General features: G+C 45.7%; 1 protein-coding gene across 3 annotated transcripts in view; it reads left to right on the forward strand.

The window, feature by feature from the left end:
* Window positions 1–608: 608 nt before the first annotated feature.
* DIPK1B (divergent protein kinase domain 1B) overlaps window positions 609–21,133 on the forward strand; it is a 130,002-nt gene continuing 109,477 nt past the window's right edge. Inside the window, exons 1-2 of one of the 3 annotated variants that reach the window (XM_069985624.1) lie at window positions 628–697; window positions 16,403–16,595. In XM_069985624.1, the coding sequence (XP_069841725.1) occupies window positions 16,563–16,595 (33 nt within the window). In that variant the 5' untranslated portion in view covers window positions 628–697; window positions 16,403–16,562. Of the gene's footprint in view, window positions 698–16,402; window positions 16,596–21,133 lie in introns of all 3 variants that reach the window. The other 2 variants (XM_069985623.1, XM_069985626.1) reach the window with 2 other exon arrangements.

A 21,133-nucleotide genomic window follows, 5' to 3' on the forward strand; every position in this document is an offset into this window, starting at 1 on the left:
CTTTCCCCCTCAGAAGCTGAGTGCTGTATACTGTCTCTCTCCCCCTCAGAAGCTGAGTGCTGTATACTGTCTCTCTCCCCCTCAGAAGCTGAGTGCTGTATACTGTCTCTCTCCCCCTCAGAAGCTGAGTGCTGTATACTGTCTCTCTCCCCCTCACAAGCTGAGTGCTGTATACTGTCTCTCTCCCCCTCAGAAGCTGAGTGCTGTATACTGTCTCTCTCCCCCTCACAAGCTGAGTGTTGTATACTGTCTCTCTCCCCCTCACAAGCTGAGTGCTGTATACTGTCTCTCTCCCCCTCACAAGCTGAGTGCTGTATACTGTCTCTCCCCCTCACAAGCTGAGTGCTGTATACTGTCTCTCCCCCTCACAAGCTGAGTGCTGCGGTGCCCTATGCTGCAACACCGTCGCTCTCCCTCAGAAGCTTAGTTGGGGGGGCTTGCTGTTAGTGAGGAAAGCTTTCTCGGCCAATCAGATCTCCTCATTTGAAGGGGTCAGAACTATAATTGGCTAATGAGCTGTCAGTCACAGAGCTGCACCATAAGGACCAATGAGATGAAAGTCCCTCCCATGCTGTTCGGACGTGTGCCAGTGAAACTGACCAATAGCAGCAGCTTCTCACTCTGACAGGATTCCTGTGAGGAAACGTTTTGTTTGAGCGGGAAACATCGGTTCGGGAAGGAATGAAGGAACCTAACTGTATGTATATATGTATACTGTACATGCCTATATGTATATATGTATACTGTACATGCCTATATGTATACTGTACATGCTTATGTGTATATATGTATACTGTACATGCCTATATGTATACTGTACATGCTTATGTGTATATATGTATACTCTACATGCCTATGTGTATATATGTATACTGTACATGCCTATATGTATACTGTTCATGCTTATGTGTATATATGTATACTGTACATGCCTATATGTATACTGTACATGCTTATGTGTATATATGTATACTGTACATGCTTATGTGTATATATGTATACTGTACATGCTTATGTGTATATATGTATACTGTACATGCCTATATGTATACTGTACATGCTTATGTGTATATATGTATACTGTACATGCCTATGTTTATATATGTATACTGTACATGCCTATGTACATGCCTATGTGTATCTATATACACACACACACACACACACACACACACTGTACTTGCCAATATCTACACACACACAGACATATATGTCTATATATATCTTCACTGTATACACGTCCTTCATATATCTACGCTGTCTACATGTCCTTTATATATCCACACTGTATACATGTCTATATATATCTCCACTGTATACTTGTCTATATTGTATACATGTCTATATATATCTCCACTGTATACACGTCCTTCATATATCTACACTGTATACATGTCCTTCATATATCCACACTGTATACATGTCTATATATATAAATATATCTCCACTGTATACACGTCCTTCATATATCTACACTGTATACATGTCCTTCATATATCCACACTGTATACATGTCTATATATATATATATATATATATATATATATCTCCACTGTATACACGTCCTTCATATATCTACACTGTATACATGTCCTTCATATATCCACACTGTATACATGTCATATATATATATATCTCCACTGTATACACGTCCTTCATATACACTGTATACTTGCTTAAAGTGTGTCAATTGTCGCCATATTCCAAAAGGTGGCACGTTTTGCCATCCCATCACAGGTGTAACTTACCATATCAGATTTTTTCTTATTTGTAACTCAAATTGGTTGTCTATCTCTCATGGTGCCTGTGTAACTTGTTATATGTGGGAGAGACGATCTATGGCGCGAAAACACGTCTAACACAACATCGCTACACAATTGGCAAATGTCGCCAAGCCCTTCCCGTCCCTAAGCACTTTGTAGATGCTAAACACTCTGAGCGAGATCTCAGATGCATGCGGATAGATCACATAGCTTCCCCTACAGGCGGTGGAGACCCTCTAGCTATGCTAAAAGGAGGGAGCTAACATGGATCCATAGACTCAATTCCCTTAAACCTAATGGACTGAATGTCGACTTCAAGATTTTACCGAGATATTGCACATGACCTTTATGTAGTTAGGCACACGGTCTTCTGACCAGCATTTGATATTTTCTACTTAAGCCTTTTCAGTGAAGCCTGATGCTTTCTGCTCACTGAAATTTCCTTTGGACAGATTTTTCTATTGCCATCCATTCACAATTTACCAATAGGCTGTGGATATACGCCATCACACCTATCCATCTATCAAGCCATTTTTTCTGTTTTCATATTTACTTTTTAATTAATTTATTTATTTTTTTCCCATTTTTTTATGTTTTTCATTTATTCATTTTATTTTTTATTATTATTATTTTTGCCTAAGGGCCCTATTCCACCAGACGATTATCGTTCAGATTATCGTTAAATCGTTCAAATCTAAACGATAATCATTTAGTTGAAATGCAGGTAACGAACGAGAAATCGTTGATCACTTTATAGGACCTGGACCTATTTTTATCGTTGCTCGTTCGCAAAACGTTCGCAAATTGTTCACATTGAATAAGACGTCGTTTGGTCGTTCACAGTAGATACGAACGCAATAGCAAAGAAATAGCGAAGAAAAAACGATCGCAAATACGATCATAAGTAACGATTATCGTTCCATGGAAATGAGTGAACATTTTCAGGTCTTTCACAATACCGGTCGTTTGAGATTGTTAATCGTTAACGATTATGCGAGCGATAATTGTCCGGTGGAATAGGGCCCTAAGGGACTATTCTTCCGAGGTGTGAAATACACAGTGCGGTATGAGTGCCTTTTATGCTGGTGCTCCGTTCCGTCTCTACTGACCGTATACATATATTTATTTATTTTTTCATAACTTCCTCCTTTGCTAATTTCTTTTCATGTTTAAAGGACAACTCCCACAAAAAATTTTTTTTGCTCATTTAACACACATTACAAAGTTATATAACTTTGTAATGTGGTTAAATACCCGGCCTGGCCCCCTTCCCCCACTTTCGGACCCCCGACCCCCCACCCCGGAAGTTAAGGAATGTATACATTACCTATTACGATCGTCACGGTCCTCTTCTCCGGGGCGGCATCTGGTGACGACGACGTCAGAGCCGAGGGGCGGTCCGGGTCTTCTTCCTCCTCGGCGTCTTCATGCAAAGTGAATGGGGATGAAAAGGCTGCTGGTGCACATGCGCACCAGCAGCCTTTTCATTGGCTGGAGCGCATCACATGGCTTCCAGCTTGCTCAGCCCTGATTGGCTGAGCTTGCTGGAAGCCATGTGATGCGCTCCAGCCAATGAAAAGGCTGCCGGTGCGCAAGCGCACTGGCAGCCTTTTCCATCCCCTGGACCCGGAAGTTGGAGACATCGCTGGATGGCGGACGGCGGCGACGGAGAGGCGGACGGCGGGCGAATCGAGTGGCGATCGTCACCGGAGAGATGGTGAGTATGGTGTCTGTGTGTGTCTGTGTTTTTTTTTTTTTTTGGGGTCCCGCGGGAGTTGTCCTTTAAACATTTATTTGTTTATTTATTCATTCATTTACTTTGTTTACTAAGTGGCGACTTTATTAATCATCATTATGGCTGTTACATGTTCTCGCGTGAGGTGCAGGCCGACCTCGCACATGCGCAAACCCTACTGACACGCCCGCTGTTGCGTACTTCCAGGATTTGCGTTCCACAGTGGCGTGCAGCATTGTGAGCTGTAAACATCCATTTGTGTTTCTTGCAGTCCATTGGTTGGTGAGCGTTTCTCATCAGGTGTTCAGATGGTCTATTTATGAGTAATTATATAATTTGTTTGTATTAATCACTATTACACTAATAGCATCACCATTTATGGAATTTATTTCCTCTTACTATGTGTGTTTTATATGCACGATTTATGGAACACTTATATGTACACTTTATTATACCTTAACTGTTTTCAATCACATCTTTTTTGCTGGGACTGGGGAGAGGTGGCCGAGGGAAAAGACGTCAAATCACCTCCCCGGTTCCAGCGGCGGGTCCCGCATCGCGTCGCTCAGATACCCGGTTCCCGGCCACCTCCGGGTGTCTGACGCGGGCCAGAGACGATATGTCTCAGGTCCGCTCAGCCACTCAGTGACAGAGGCGAGATCTGAGCAGACTTGAAACGGATCCCGCCTCCTTAACTGAGTGGCTGAGTGGACCTAAGACGTCACGTCTCGTGTCAGAAGCAACCGGAGCGCCGCGATGCGGGACCCGCCGCTGGAACCGGGCTCGTCTTGTTTATCATAAATTGTTTATATTTCAGTGTCTCTCTTGCTTCTATATTGTGACTGCAATGATAAGTTCAAGGAGCTGTGCTCATTGGTGTGCTGCATACATGTCCTTCATATATATACACAGTATACATGCCCCAAAAAAATGGCACTCAAATAGAAAAAGAAAAAATTAGATGAGTGTGACAGCAGTATCACCTGATGCCAAGGTGTACACGATACATGATACAAAAAAGAACTACAGCACTCCAAATTTGCACTTCAAACTTATTTATTTACTCATGGACTTTCACCTCAATAAGTTTCACCTTTTATCGAGCAATGTATAGAGCGGCTCCGGTGTACATGTACCAGGGGTGTATAGAGCGGCTCCGGTGTACATGTACCAGGGGTGTATAGAGCGGCTCCAGTGTACATGTACCAGGGGTGTATAGAGCGGCTCCGGTGTCCTGTACATGTACCAGGGGTGTATAGAGCGGCTCTAGTGTACATGTACCAGGGGTGTATAGAGCGGCTCCAGTGTACATGTACCAGGGGTGTATAGAGCGGCTCCAGTGTACATGTACCAGGGGTGTATAGAGCGGCTCCAGTGTACATGTGCCAGGGGTGTATAGAGCGGCTCCAGTGTACATGTGCCAGGGGTGTATAGAGTGGCTCCAGTGTCCTGTACATGTACCAGGGGTACTCCATTAGTTTCCACTATCATTACTCTTGCTCCCGAATCTACTGATCCGGACATTAACACCACCACATCTCCTGATCATACGTCTTTTTTAGGCCTTCCCACTCAAGTCAACCTCACACCTCCGTTAGCTCCACTACCAGTTGCACCTCTGCAACAAATTCAGGAGGTAGTACACATTGCCCCAACAATAGGTGGAAAAAGAAAAGAAAGAGAGGATCCAGAGGAGGTATCTCCAACCACAAGAAGGCTAGAAAGAAAAAACAAAAGAAGCCAACCACTATAGACTTCCATCATCCCTCCTCCACTGACAATATCAAAATCTTCAACTTATCCAGATACACCCTCAATCCAACTGAAATCAATGTCTTAGAAAAAGGACTCAATTTCTGTCCCACCACAAGGAGCAATGACTTTCAACTGTTTTTAGATCTGAATGCCTATATCAGAAAGTTGACCCTAAAAAGACATTTTAATTTAAAAAATCTGAATGGTCCTCCCATTCCAGACAAAACCATAGAATCTTCACTCCACCCTCCCCCACTAGATAGTGGTCTTAAACCAATATCCATCTTTTACCCCACCCACAGTAGGGGTAATTTCCTTGAAACATTTTCTACCATGGTTCTAAATGACTTCGAAGTCCTCTCTTCTAGACCTACCAGATACGCTAACAACCTCGCCAAAACAGAGAGATTAGCTATTAACCCCTTAGTGACCGCCATGCTGCCTTTTCACGGCGGCCACTAATGGGCTTTATTCCGATGCGTACGCCTTTTAACGGCGGGCGCATCGGAATAAATTACCGCCCGGTGGCGGCTGCAGGACGGGGGATCAGCGGTCAGTGTGACCGCTGACACCCTCCTGTAACTGCCCGGAGCGGAGGATTCTCCGCTCCGGGCAGTTTAACCCGTTAAATGCCGCTGTCAAACCATGACAGCGGCATCTAACGGGTCCCGGTGGATCCCGGACGGCGCCGTGGTTCACTTACATGATCGCGATGTCCCGCGGCGCCGTCCGGTCCTCCGATGTCTCCATGGTGATCCTGGGGTCCTAATGAAGGTCCCCGGGGTCACCATGGAGATGCCTCATGCTAACAGGGGTGGCTGTGGCTATTCCTTGTCAGCATGAGGCATGATACAATACATTGCAGTACATCAGGTACTGCAATGTATTGTATCAGTGATCAAAGTATTTTACACTAGTGTACAGTAATGTACACTAGTGTAAAAGTAAAAAAAAGTGAAAAAAAGTGTGCACCAAACACAACACAGCCCCCCCCCCAGCCCCCCCAATAATAAAGATGCATTACATTCCCCATACACTATAAAACATTACATAAAAGTGATCAAAAACACAAATCCTATACATATTTGGTATCGTTACGTCCGTAACAACCCAATCTATAAAACTATATCAATAATTATATCGCACGACACACGCTGTAAATAAAAAATAAAAAAAACAGTACTAGAATAGCTGTATTTTATCAATCCACTTTAGAAAATACGTCATAAAAGAGATCAAAAAGTCATATACATATAAAACTTGGTATCAATAGAAACTACAGATCTTCCCGCAAAAAATAAGCCCAAAACCAGCTCTGTCGCGCAAAAGATGAGAACGCTATGGATCTTGCAATGCAGGGACAGTTTTTGTGGGTTTTGGCTAGGAAGATAGTTTCTATTGCGCCAAAGCGGTAATAGTTTAAAAAAAACTATACAAATGTGGTATCGCCGTAACCGTAGCGACCCAGAGAATACATGTGTTATGTTATTAGTGACCGCCGATACGGATTTTTACGGCGATCACTAATGGGCTCTATTCTTCTGCCATCAGCTCTTTATGGCGATGGTGCAGAATAGTGCAGCGGCGCCGGTAATGCCCGCAGCCTCCTCCGCTCAGCTATCGGAGGTAGCTGAGGGGTTGGGGGAGAGTGTGGGGTCAGTCCCGGCCAGTCCCCTCACCGGTGATCGCCGTTATTATCAGTATAAAGGCGGCTACCGGTAACGGGCATTGCCAGCGCAGCTGAACGCTTTCATCTCTTCTCACCGTGAATCCACAGTGAGAGGAGATGAAAACATGTCCCCCCATCCCCAGAATTAACCCTAGTGACCTGGCCACTGACCCTCCCCTCCCTGGGCGGCCATCTGATCCAAGATGGCCGCCGCCATCACTGTGAACAGACTCTGTTCACAGTGATGGATTCCTAAAAATGATCAAAGCTTCATTCTTTCCACCACAGGAGGTGGCGGAGAGCATGGGGCAATGATCGGTGACCACCCGGTGTGGTCCTAGTACAAGTGATCAGCGGTATATACTATATACCACTGATCGCTTGTTCCAAATGGTGCCGGCACTTTTTTACGCCTGTCACCAAAGTCAAGTGCCCTGGATTACCCGTAACCACCCTGGATTACTTGTAACCACCCCAGATTACCTGTAACCACCCCAGATTACCCGTCACCACCCCAGATTACCCGTAACCACCCCAGATTACCCGTAACCACCCCAGATTACCCGTAACCACCCCAGATTGCCCGTAACCACCCCAGATTGCCCGTAACCACCCCAGATTGCCTGTAACCACCCTAGATTGCCTGTAACCTCCCCAGATTGTCCGTATCCACCCCAGATTGCCCGTATCCACCCCAGACAGCCCATAACCATCCCAGACAGCCCATAACCATCCCAGACAGCCCATAACCATCCCAGACAGCCCATAACCATCCCAGACAGCCCATAACCACCCCAGATTGCCTGTCACCACCCCAGAATGCCCGTAATCTCCACAGATTGCCCGTAATCTCCCCAGATTGCCCGTATCCCCCCCCATAGCCCATAACCATTCCAGACAGCCCGTAACCACCCCAGATTGCCACAGACTGCCTGTAACTACCCCAAATTGCCTGTAACCACCACAGATTGCTCGCAACCACCCCAGATTTCCCGTCACCACCCCAGATTTTCTGTCACCACCCCAGATTGCCAGTTGCATCCCCAGATAGTCAGTGAACACCACCAGATTGCCCGTCACCTCCCCAGATAGCCAGTAACCACCCCTAGATAGCCAGTAAACACCCCAAGATTGCCCATAACCACCCCATACAGCCAGTAACCACCCCAGATTGCCCGTAACCACCCCAGATTGCCTGTGACCACCCCAGATTGCCTGTGACCACCCCAGATTGACCGTAACCACCCCAGATTGACCGTAACCACCCCAGATTGACCGTAACCACCCCAGATTGGCACAGACTGCTCGTAACCACCCCAGATTGCCCATAACCCCACCAGATTGCCTGCTGCCACCTCAGATAGCCAGTAAACACCCTGAGATTGTCTATTACCACCCCAGATAACCAGTAAACACCCACATATTGCCTGTAACTAAAATGACACTCCTTCTCTTCTGAGCCCTGCTGTGTGCCCATACAGTGGTTTATGCCCACATATGGGGTACCATTGTACTCAGGAGAACCTCCGTTACAAGTTTTGGGGTGCTTTTTCTCCCTTGTTCCTAGTGAAATTGAGAAATTTCAAACTAAACAAACATGTTATTGAAAAAATTCAATTTTTTTCATTTTTACGGTCTAGTTTTGAATACTTTCCTCCAATACCTGTGGGGTCAAAATGGTCACCACACCCCAAGATAAATTCCTTGAGGGGTGTACTTTCCAAAATGGGGTGATTTTGGGGGGGGGGGGGGTTCTATTCTGTAGACATTACAGGGGCACTGCAAACGCACCGGGCGCTCAGAAACTTCTTCAGGAAAATCATGCACTGAAAATGCTTGGCGCTCCCTCCCTACTGAGCCCTGCTGTGTGCCCACACAGTGGTTTATGCCCACATATGGGGTACTGTTCTACTCAGGAGTACCTGCCTTACATATATTGGGGTGAGTTTTCTCCCCTGTTTCTCGTGAAATTGAGAAATTTCAAACTAAACAAACATGTTATTGGAAAAATTCTATTTTTTCATTTTTACTGTCTTCTTTTGAATACTTTCCTCTAATACCTGTGGGGTCAAAATGGTCACCACACCCCAAGATGTATTCTTTGATGGGTGTACTTTCCAAAATGGGGTGACTTTTGGGGGGGTTCTATTCTGCTGACACTACAGGGGCTCTGCAAACGCACCTGGCGCTCAGAAATTTCTTCAGCAAAATCTGAACTGGAAATGCTAATTGGCGCTCCTTCCCTTCTGAGCCCCGCTGTGTGCCCACACAGTGGTTTATGCCCACATATGGGGTATCGTTCTACTCAGGAGTACCTGCCTTACATATATTGGGGTGAGTTTTCTCCCCTGTTCCTCGTTAAATTGAGAAATTTCAAACTAAACAAACATATTATTGGAAAAATTCTATTTTTTCATTTTTACTGTCTTCTTTTGAATACTTTCCTCTAATACCTGTGGGGTCAAAATGGTCACCACACCCCAAGATGTATTCTTTGATGGGTGTACTTTCCAAAATGGGGTGACTTTTGGGGGGGTTCTATTCTGCTGACACTACAGGGGCTCTGCAAACGCACCTGGCGCTCAGAAATTTCTTCAGCAAAATCTGAACTGGAAATGCTAATAGGTGCTCCCTTCCTTCTGAGGCCTGCTGTGTGCCCATACAGTGGTTTACGCCCACATATGGGGTACCGTTCTACTCAGGAGAACCTGCATTACAAAATTTGGGGTGCATTTTCTCTCATGTTTATTATGAAAATGAGATACTTTAATCTTAACAAATATATTATTGGAAAATTTCTATTTTCCATTTTTTTCCGGCCTAATTGTGAATACTTTCCTCCAGCCCCTGTAGGGTTAAAATGCTCATTATACCCCTAGATTAATTCTTTAAGGTGTCTAGTTTCCAAAATGGGGTCACTTATGGGGGTTTCCAGTATACAAGCCTCCTAAATCAACTTAAAAAAAGAACTGGTCCCTAAAGAAATCAGTTTTGGAAATTTCATGAAAATTTGATAATTTGCTGATACATTTCTAAGCCCCGTAACACCCTAAAAAAGTGAAATATGTTTACGAAATGAAGCCAGAATAAAGAGGACATATTGATAATGTGACTTACTAACTAATTTTTGTCATGTGCCTTTTTTTTTTAGAAGCAAAGAATTTCAAAGTTCGTAAAGTGCAAAAATTTTCAAATTTTTCATTATATTTTGATGTTTTTCACAAAAAACACACAAGACAGTGACCAAATTTTGCCACTAACATAAAGTACCATATGTTACGAAAAAACAATCTCAGAATCGCTAGCATATGTTAAAGCATCACTGAGCTATAAGCGCATAAAGTGAGACAGGTCAGATTTTGAAAAATGAGCCTGGTCATTAAGGCCCAAACAGGCTTGGTCCCTAAGGGGTTAAAAACCTAGCACAGGATACCTACATCATTATCAAAAATGCAGATAAAGGAGGGGGAATAGTTCTGTTAAACAGAGAAGACTATATTCAGGAATCCCTACGTCTACTGTCGGACACAGAATTTTACAGCCCCCTAACATCTAACCCCCTCACCTCTTACACTACCAAATACAATGCGTTCATTCAGAAGGGACTGCAAGAGGGAGTTTTACTTAAATGAGAAGCAGATTATCTCTCCATCTCTGAACCTACTCTATCTCTTTTTTACTATCTCCCAAAAGTTCATAAGGACCCTCTTCATCCACCAGGTAGACCAATTATATCAGGTATTAACTCCCTAACATCCAAATTATCCAAATATGTGGACTCCTTTTTACAAAAACATGTCACCAATTTACCATCTTACACACGAGATTCCACCCATTTCATTGACCGTATCACTAAGGCCAGTTGGAATGAAAACTGTTTATTCCTTACCATGGACATCTCATCCTTATATACAGTCATTGATCATGATCTAGGAATGAAAGCAGTATCCACCTTCATCACTCAGGACAACACTATGCCTCCCGAACAGGCCACATTCATCCTTGATGCCATAACGTTCATATTAAAACACAACATCTTCCATTTTGATGGGAAAATTTACCGTCAAGAACGGGGTACCGCGATGGGCAGTACTTTCGCACCGAGCTTTGCTAATCTCTTCGTTGGTAACTTTGAAGATGAGGTGATCTATAGACACCCACTCTTTTCACACTGCACCCTATACTGTCGGTATATCGATGACATCTTCATCATATGGGATGATACAGAGGAGCAGCTCAAAAATTTCATCACAGACCTCAATATGAACCACTGGGGGCTCGAGTTTACTTACATCATCTATAAGAACAATGCTGAATTTCTAGATATCATAGTTTTTCATGAAGAAGGTAAAATTATGACCAAAACATATTTTAAATCTGTAGACAGCAACAGCTACCTTCACTTTGACAGTGCCCACTATAAAAAATGGTTGACCAACATTCCTTACGGCCAATTCCGCCGGATCCGTAGGAACTGCACAAAAAATAGTGACTTTAAATCCCAAAGCAGTGTAATAGCTAAAAGATTCACTTCCAAAGGCTACCCCGCTTCTCTTATAAAAAATTCATACAAAAAAGCTGGATCATTCAGTCAGGAGCAATACCTACTTCCCAAGACCCATCATAAAAAGTTGAAGGAGAACCCTGACTTCGCTTGTAATTTCATCACTACGTATACAGCAGACCACAAGACCATCAGATCCATCCTCAACAAGCATTGGGACATCCTTGGCCATGACCCGTTTCTCAAAGATATCATCCCCAAGAAACCACAGATAACCTTCAGAAGGGCTCGTGCTCTAAAGAACATTTTAGCCCCCAGTAAATTAAAACCGGTCACCCATTCCAGCTATATCACCCCCCCTACCAAAAATCCTCGGAAGCTTCAAATGTGGTAAAAACAGATGTAAATGTTGTATTAATATTCTCAACAAAACTCGCTCTTTCAAATCAACGATAACGGGTGAAGAGTTCCAAATTAAATCCTATCTCAACTGCAGCTCTTCCTTCATTATCTACCTTCTACAGTGTTCATGCGGCATCCAGTACATAGGCCACACCACACAGCCGTTACGTTGCAGAATCAACAATCACCGTTGCAACGTAGAAAAAGGTTTCGAATTGCACAGTGTCTCTAGGCATGCCCTTATCTGCAACCATAGTAATTTTTCTTCATTTACCGTTCTCCCTATAGAACAGATTCCAACAGGCGGTCAAAGATTTCAAAGCTTGCGCAAAAGAGAAAATTTTTGGATTTATAAACTAAAAACGTTGGTCCCACAAGGATTGAATGAATACATCGAGAACATACACAATTAATTTTATTCATCTACAAAATCATTCCACATGTGTAATGTATATACATACATATATACATACACACACATATATGTATATATATATATATTTATATATATATATATATGCAAGTCTAGTCACACTGTATTCCTCTCATCTACTAATCATCTATTTTTATTTCTGACTTATTCCCCTTTTTTTTATATACATATATAACTGACACCATATTTTTTATACAATTTTTTATACTGTCATATATTTTTATATCACATGTTATATATTATTTATATTTTTCATATATATTATTTTAATTTTTTTATATATCAATTCAGCTCTTGACCACTACAACATGCTCCCTCTTTTAACAAACCAACATTATTTATTCATCTGTTTATTCACTAGCATATATTGTTTGCATTGTTATGTCCATAAAGAGGGGGGGGGGGGGGAAATGCTAATTAGGGGCGGGATTGGCGCCCTTTTTCGTGCATTTAAAACGATTCCTGTACCTTTACTGTTATGCACTTTATTTTTGAGAAAGGAGACCTAATAGTCTCCGAAACGCGTCATAGTTGTGCTTTTAAGAATAAACCTATTGTCTTACTACATCCGGCTACCTTTGGATAATTTTGGCAGCGCTGGTAATATATACCCCTGCGTTTTTATTTTTATCTCTTACCTATACATGTACCAGGGGTGTATAGAGTGGCTCCAGTGTCCTGTACATGTACCAGGGGTGTATAGAGTGGCTCCAGTGTCCTGTACATGTACCAGGGGTGTATAGAGCGGCTCCAGTGTACATGTGCCAGGGGTGTATAGAGCGGCTCCAGTGTACATGTACCAGGGGTGTATAGAGTGGCTCCAGTGTCCTGTACATGTACCAGGGGTGTATAGAGCGGCTCCAGTGTACATGTGCCAGGGGTGTATAGAGCGGCTCCAGTTTACATGTACCAGGGGTGTATAGAGCGGCTCCGGTGTACATGTACCAGGGGTGTATAGAGCGGCTCCGGTGTACATGTACCAGGGGTGTATAGAGCGGCTCTGGTGTACATGTACCAGGGGTGTATAGAGCGGCTCCGGTGTACATGTACCAGGGGTGTATAGAACGGCTCCGGTGTACATGTGCCAGGGGTGTATAGAGCGGCTCCGGTGTACATGTGCCAGGGGTGTATAGAGCGGCTCCAGTGTACATCTGCCAGGGGTGTATAGAGTGGCTCCAGTGTACATGTACCAGGGGTGTATAGAGCGACTCCAGTGTACATGTACCAGGGGTGTATAGAGCGGCTCCGGTGTACATGTACCAGGGGTGTATAGAGCGGCTCCGGTGTACATGTGCCAGGGGTGTATAGAGCGGCTCCGGTGTACATGTGCCAGGGGTGTATAGAGCGGCTCCGGTGTACATGTGCCAGGGGTGTATAGAGCGGCTCCGGTGTACATGTGCCAGGGGTGTATAGAGCGGCTCCGGTGTACATGTGCCAGGGGTGTATAGAGCGGCTCCGGTGTACATGTGCCAGGGGTGTATAGAGCGGCTCCGGTGTACATGTACCAGGGGTGTATAGAGCGGCTCCGATGTACATGTACCAGGGGTGTATAGAGCGGCTCCAGTGTACATGTACCAGGGGTGTATAGAGCGGCTCCGGTGTACATGTACATGTACCAGGGGTGTATAGAGCGGCTCCGTTGTACATGTACCAGGGGTGTATAGAGCGGCTCCGTTGTACATGTACCAGGGGTGTATAGAGCGGCTCCGTTGTACATGTACCAGGGGTGTATAGAGCGGCTCCGTTGTACATGTACCAGGGGTGTATAGAGCGGCTCCGTTGTACATGTACCAGGGGTGTATAGAGCGGCTCCGTTGTACATGTACCAGGGGTGTATAGAGCGGCTCCGTTGTACATGTACCAGGGGTGTATAGAGCGGCTCCGTTGTACATGTACCAGGGGTGTATAGAGCGGCTCCGTTGTACATGTACCAGGGGTGTATAGAGCGGCTCCGTTGTACATGTACCAGGGGTGTATAGAGCGGCTCCGGTGTACATGTACCAGGGGTGTATAGAGCGGCTCCGGTGTACATGTACCAGGGGTGTATAGAGCGGCTCCGGTGTACATGTACCAGGGGTGTATAGAGCGGCTCCGGTGTACATGTACCAGGGGTGTATAGAGCGGCTCCGGTGTACATGTACCAGGGGTGTATAGAGCGGCTCCGGTGTACATGTACCAGGGGTGTATAGAGCGGCTCCGTTGTACATGTGCCAGGGGTGTATAGAGCGGCTCCGTTGTACATGTGCCAGGGGTGTATAGAGCGGCTCCGTTGTACATGTGCCAGGGGTGTATAGAGCGGCTCCGGTGTACATGTGCCAGGGGTGTATAGAGCGGCTCTGGTGTACATGTACCAGGGGTGTATAGAGCGGCTCCGGTGTACATGTACATGTGCCAGGGGTGTATAGAGCGGCTCCAGTGTACATGTACATGTGCCAGGGGTGTATAGAGCGGCTCCAGTGTACATGTACCAGAGGTGTATAGAGCGGCTCCAGTGTACATGTGCCAGGGGTGTATAGAGCGGCTCCAGTGTACATGTTCCAGGGGTGTATAGAGCGGCTCCAGTGTACATGTGCCAGGGGTGTATAGAGCGGCTCCAGTGTACATGTACCAGGGGTGTATAGAGCGGCTCCAGTGTACATGTACTACAGCACTCCAAATTTGCACTTCAAACTTATTTATTTACTCATGGAGTTTCACCTCAATAAGTTTCACCTTTTATCGAGCAGTGTATAAAGCGGCTCCGGTGTACATGTACCAGGGGTGTATAAAGCGGCTCCGGTGTACATGTACCAGGGGTGTATAGAGCGGCTCCGGTGTACATGTACCAGGGGTGTATAGAGCGGCTCCGGTGTCCTGTACATGTACCAGGGGTGTATAGAGCGGCTCCAGTGTACATGTACTAGGGGTGTATAGAGCGACTCCAGTGTACATGTACCAGGGGTGTATAGAGCGGCTCCAGTGTACATGTACCAGGGGTGTATAGAGCGGCTCCGGTGTCCTGTACATGTACCAGGGGTGTATAGAGCGGCTCCAGTGTACATGTGCCAGGGGTGTATAGAGTGGCTCCAGTGTACATGTGCCAGGGGTGTATAGAGCGGCTCCAGTGTACATGTACCAGGGGTGTATAGAGCGGCTCCGGTGTCCTGTACATGTACCAGGGGTGTATAGAGCGGCTCCAGTGTACATGTACCAGGGGTGTAAAGAGCGGCTCCAGTGTACATGTACCAGGGGTGTATAGAGCGGCTCCAGTGTACATGTGCCAGGGGTGTATAGAGCGGCTCCAGTGTACATGTGCCAGGGGTGTATAGAGCGGCTCCAGTGTACATGTACCAGGGGTGTATAGAGTGGCTTCAGTGCCATGTACATGTACTAGGGGTGTATAGAGTGGCTCCAGTGTACATGTACCAGGGGTGTATAGAGCGGCTCCAGTGTACATGTGCCAGGGGTGTATAGAGCGGCTCCAGTGTACATGTACCAGGGGTGTATAGAGCGGCTCCGGTGTACATGTACCAGGGGTGTATAGAGCGGCTCCAGTGTACATGTGCCAGGGGTGTATAGAGCGGCTCCAGTGTACATGTACCAGGGGTGTATAGAGCGGCTCCAGTGTACATGTACCAGGGGTGTATAGAGCGGCTCCAGTGTACATGTACCAGGGGTGTATAGAGCAGCCCCAGTGTCCTGTACATGTACCAGGGGTGTATAGAGAGGCTCCGGTGTACATGTAACAGGGGTGTATAGAGCGGCTCCAGTGTACATGTAACAGGGGTGTATAGAGCGGCTCCAGTGTACATGTAACAGGGGTGTATAGAGCGGCTCCGGTGTACATGTACCAGGGGTGTATAGAGCGGCTCCAGTGTACATGTACCAGGGGTGTATAGAGCGGCTCCAGTGTACATGTACCAGGGGTGTATAGAGCGGCTTCAGTGCCATGTACATATAACAGGGTGGTATACAGTGTCTTCCCGGTGAGCCCCCCTCCCTCCACACCACTTGACATGCAATAGTGCATCTGCAATATACAATGAATAGTTCCAGTTCTTGGCACAGTGCCGCTCTGAATCAGTCGCTGTGATTCCAAGTGACTCATCCTTCATGCAGGACCCCGGCAGTCACCAGCTCTGGCTTCTCACTGAATTTTTAGTTTCTTTCATCCAATCAGGTGAAATCCTGTCAGGAGTCGGCAGCGGTGATGTCTGCGGGGTTTATCAGGGCTGAAGGTGACGGCGTCATTGCAGAGGAGAGGACAAGGACCAGGACGAGTGCAAGGGCACGAAAATAAAAAGTGTAAATCAACACCCTCCATGTGTAATGGTCTGCGGTACAGGAGTGGACAGGTCAGTCTGGTGAACTTGGATACATGGATACACCCATAGGCTATGTTCACACAACGTATGTTTAGCATAAATCATGTCCCTTCTTGCAACAACGGCCGTGATTTATGTTAAACATACGTTGTATTTATATGAATGAAATCCCGGACGGAGCGCATACACATAATACAAATATATATACACATAGTATACGCTCCAGCCGGGATTCCATCCAACCGTACAAAAAGTCAGTTTTCTGCGTCCGCTATTCATTGACAGATATGTCAGTTCATGGGTGAATTGGGATGCGGGCGTACACGAAATCACCAGAAATGAAGATCATCCAACCGGTACTGCAGTATCCGCCGGGATGATCTTCAGACAGTAACACCGGCTGCAAGGGCTGCATCCAACTTCTTCAGTCACCGGTGGTCAGATGCAGAGTTGTTGGGTTCAGACAGACCCAGCGTGCTGAAGGTTCGCTCATCTCCACCTCAGGGGCATACGGCAGCTGATAAAGACTGGAGGGCTGGAGTTTTTACAATAGAGGCCATCTATGAACCTTTATAACTTTCTGACACCTGTTCTTTTCAAATACTTATAGTTCTCTGTCTTTAAAGGGGTCGGCCACTTTATAGTAAAATTGTTCAATGTACAGTATTAGCAAGTGTACTCACTGTATATACTGACAGCAGCTCCCTGTGTACTCACTGTATATACTGACAGCAGCTCCCTGTGTACTCACTGTATATACTGACAGCAGCTCCCTGTGTACTCACTGTATATACTGACAGCAGCTCACTGTATATACTGACAGCAGCTCCCTCTGTACTCACTGTATATACTGACAGCAGCTCCCTGTGTACTCACTGTATATACTGACAGCAGCTCACTGTATATACTGACAGCAGCTCCCTGTGTACTCACTGTATATACTGACAGCAGCTCCCTGTGTACTCACTGTATATACTGACAGCAGCTCCCTGTGTACTCACGTTATATACTGACAGCAGCTCCCTGTGTACTCACTGTATATACTGACAGCAGCTCCCTGTGTACTCACTGTATATACTGACAGCAGCTCACTGTATATACTGACAGCAGCTCCCTGTGTACTCACTGTATATACTGACAGCAGCTCCCTGTGTACTCACTGTATATACTGACAGCAGCTCCCTGTGTACTCACTGTATATACTGACAGCAGCTCACTGTATATACTGACAGCAGCTCCCTCTGTACTCACTGTATATACTGACAGCAGCTCCCTGTGTACTCACTGTATATACTGACAGCAGCTCACTGTATATACTGACAGCAGCTCCCTGTGTACTCACTGTATATACTGACAGCAGCTCCCTCTACTCACTGTATATACTGACAGCAGCTCCCTGTACTCACTGTGTATACTGACAGGAGCTCCCTGTGTACTCACTGTATATACTGACAGCAGCTCCCTGTGTATTCACTGTATATACTGACAGCAGCTCTCTGTACTCACTGTATATACTGACAGCAGCTCCCAGTACTCACTATATACTGACAGCAGCTCCCTGTGTACTCACTGTATATACTGACAGCAGCTCACTGTATATACTGACAGCAGCTCCCTGTGTACTCACTGTATATACTGACAGCAGCTCCCTGTACTCACTGTATATACTGACAGCAGCTCCCTGTACTCACTGTATACACTGACAGCAGCTCCCTGTGTATTCACTGTATATACTGACAGCAGCTCTCTGTACTCACTGTATATACTGACAGCAGCTCCCAGTACTCACTATATACTGACAGCAGCTCCCTTTACTCACTGTATATACTGACAGCAGCTCCCTTTACTCACTGTATATACTGACAGCAGCTCCCTGTGTACTCACTGTATATACTGACAGCAGCTCCCTGTGTACTCACTGTATATACTGACAGCAGCTCCCTGTGTACTCACTGTATATACTGACAGCAGCTCCCTGTGTACTCACTGTATATACTGACAGCAGCTCCCTGTACTCACTGTATATACTGACAGCAGCTCCCTGTACTCACTGTATATACTGACAGGATCTCCCTGTGTATTCACTGTATATACTGACAGGATCTCCCTGTGTATTCACTGTATATACTGACAGCAGCTCCCTGTGTACTCACTGTATATACTGACAGCAGCTCCCTTTACTCACTGTATATACTGACAGCAGCTCCCTGTGTACTCACTGTATATACTGACAGCAGCTCACTGTATATACTGACAGCAGCTCCCTGTGTACTCACTGTATATACTGACAGCAGCTCCCTGTGTACTCACTGTATATACTGACAGCAGCTCACTGTATATACTGACAGCAGCTCCCTGTGTACTCACTGTATATACTGACAGCAGCTCCCTGTGTACTCACTGTATATACTGACAGCAGCTCCCTGTGTACTCACGTTATATACTGACAGCAGCTCCCTGTGTACTCACTGTATATACTGACAGCAGCTCCCTGTGTACTCACTGTATATACTGACAGCAGCTCACTGTATATACTGACAGCAGCTCCCTGTGTACTCACTGTATATACTGACAGCAGCTCCCTGTGTACTCACTGTATATACTGACAGCAGCTCCCTGTGTACTCACTGTATATACTGACAGCAGCTCACTGTATATACTGACAGCAGCTCCCTCTGTACTCACTGTATATACTGACAGCAGCTCCCTGTGTACTCACTGTATATACTGACAGCAGCTCACTGTATATACTGACAGCAGCTCCCTGTGTACTCACTGTATATACTGACAGCAGCTCCCTCTACTCACTGTATATACTGACAGCAGCTCCCTGTACTCACTGTGTATACTGACAGGAGCTCCCTGTGTACTCACTGTATATACTGACAGCAGCTCCCTGTGTATTCACTGTATATACTGACAGCAGCTCTCTGTACTCACTGTATATACTGACAGCAGCTCCCAGTACTCACTATATACTGACAGCAGCTCCCTGTGTACTCACTGTATATACTGACAGCAGCTCACTGTATATACTGACAGCAGCTCCCTGTGTACTCACTGTATATACTGACAGCAGCTCCCTGTACTCACTGTATATACTGACAGCAGCTCCCTGTACTCACTGTATACACTGACAGCAGCTCCCTGTGTATTCACTGTATATACTGACAGCAGCTCTCTGTACTCACTGTATATACTGACAGCAGCTCCCAGTACTCACTATATACTGACAGCAGCTCCCTTTACTCACTGTATATACTGACAGCAGCTCCCTTTACTCACTGTATATACTGACAGCAGCTCCCTGTGTACTCACTGTATATACTGACAGCAGCTCCCTGTGTACTCACTGTATATACTGACAGCAGCTCCCTGTGTACTCACTGTATATACTGACAGCAGCTCCCTGTGTACTCACTGTATATACTGACAGCAGCTCCCTGTACTCACTGTATATACTGACAGCAGCTCCCTGTACTCACTGTATATACTGACAGGATCTCCCTGTGTATTCACTGTATATACTGACAGGATCTCCCTGTGTATTCACTGTATATACTGACAGCAGCTCCCTGTGTACTCACTGTATATACTGACAGCAGCTCCCTTTACTCACTGTATATACTGACAGCAGCTCACTGTACTCGCTGTATATACAGAGAGCAGCTTCCTGTGTACTCACTGTATATACTGACAGCAGCTTCCTGTGTACTCACTGTATATACTGACAGCAGCTCACTGTGTACTCACTGTATATACTGACAGCAGCTTCCTGTGTACTCACTGTATATTCTGACAGCAGCTCACTGTGTACTCACTGTATATACTGACAGCAGCTCCCTGTGTACTCACTATATATACTGACAGCAGTTCCCTGTGTACTCACTGTATATACCGACAGCAGCTCCTTGTGTACTCACTGTATATACCGACAGCAGCTCCTTGTGTACTCACTGTATATACTGACAACAGCTCCCTGTGTGCCTCACAGAGCTTAAACCAGACTATCCTCCTGCAGGCTGTGCTGTCCTGCTCTGTGGTGAGTCTGTCCATAAGATGGCTGACATGGAAGAGCATGTAACCATTCCCCACCCCCAAGTGTCCACAATAGGCATATACAGGCTCAGTGGTGACACTTGGGGGTGGGGCATGGTTACATGCTCTTCCATGTCAGCCATCTTATGGACAGACTCACCACAGAGCAGGACAGCACAGCCTGCAGGAGGATAGTCTGGTTTAAGCTCTGTGAGGCACACAGGGAGCTGCTGTCAGTATATACAGTGAGTACAGGGAACGTCTGTCAGTATATACAGTGAGTACACAGGGAGCTGCTGTCAGTATATACAGTGAGTACACAGTGAGCTGCTGTCAGTATATACAGTGAGTACACAAGGAGCTGCTGTCGGTATATACAGTGAGTACACAGGGAGCTGCTGTCAGTATATACAGTGAGTACACAGGGAACTGCTGTCAGTATATATAGTGAGTACACAGGGAGCTGCTGTCAGTATATACAGTGAGTACACAGGAAGCTGCTGTCAGTATATACAGTGAGTACACAGTGA

Source organism: Dendropsophus ebraccatus, chromosome 10 (genome assembly GCF_027789765.1).
Source record: "Dendropsophus ebraccatus isolate aDenEbr1 chromosome 10, aDenEbr1.pat, whole genome shotgun sequence".
NCBI classification, from domain to species: domain Eukaryota; kingdom Metazoa; phylum Chordata; class Amphibia; order Anura; family Hylidae; genus Dendropsophus; species Dendropsophus ebraccatus.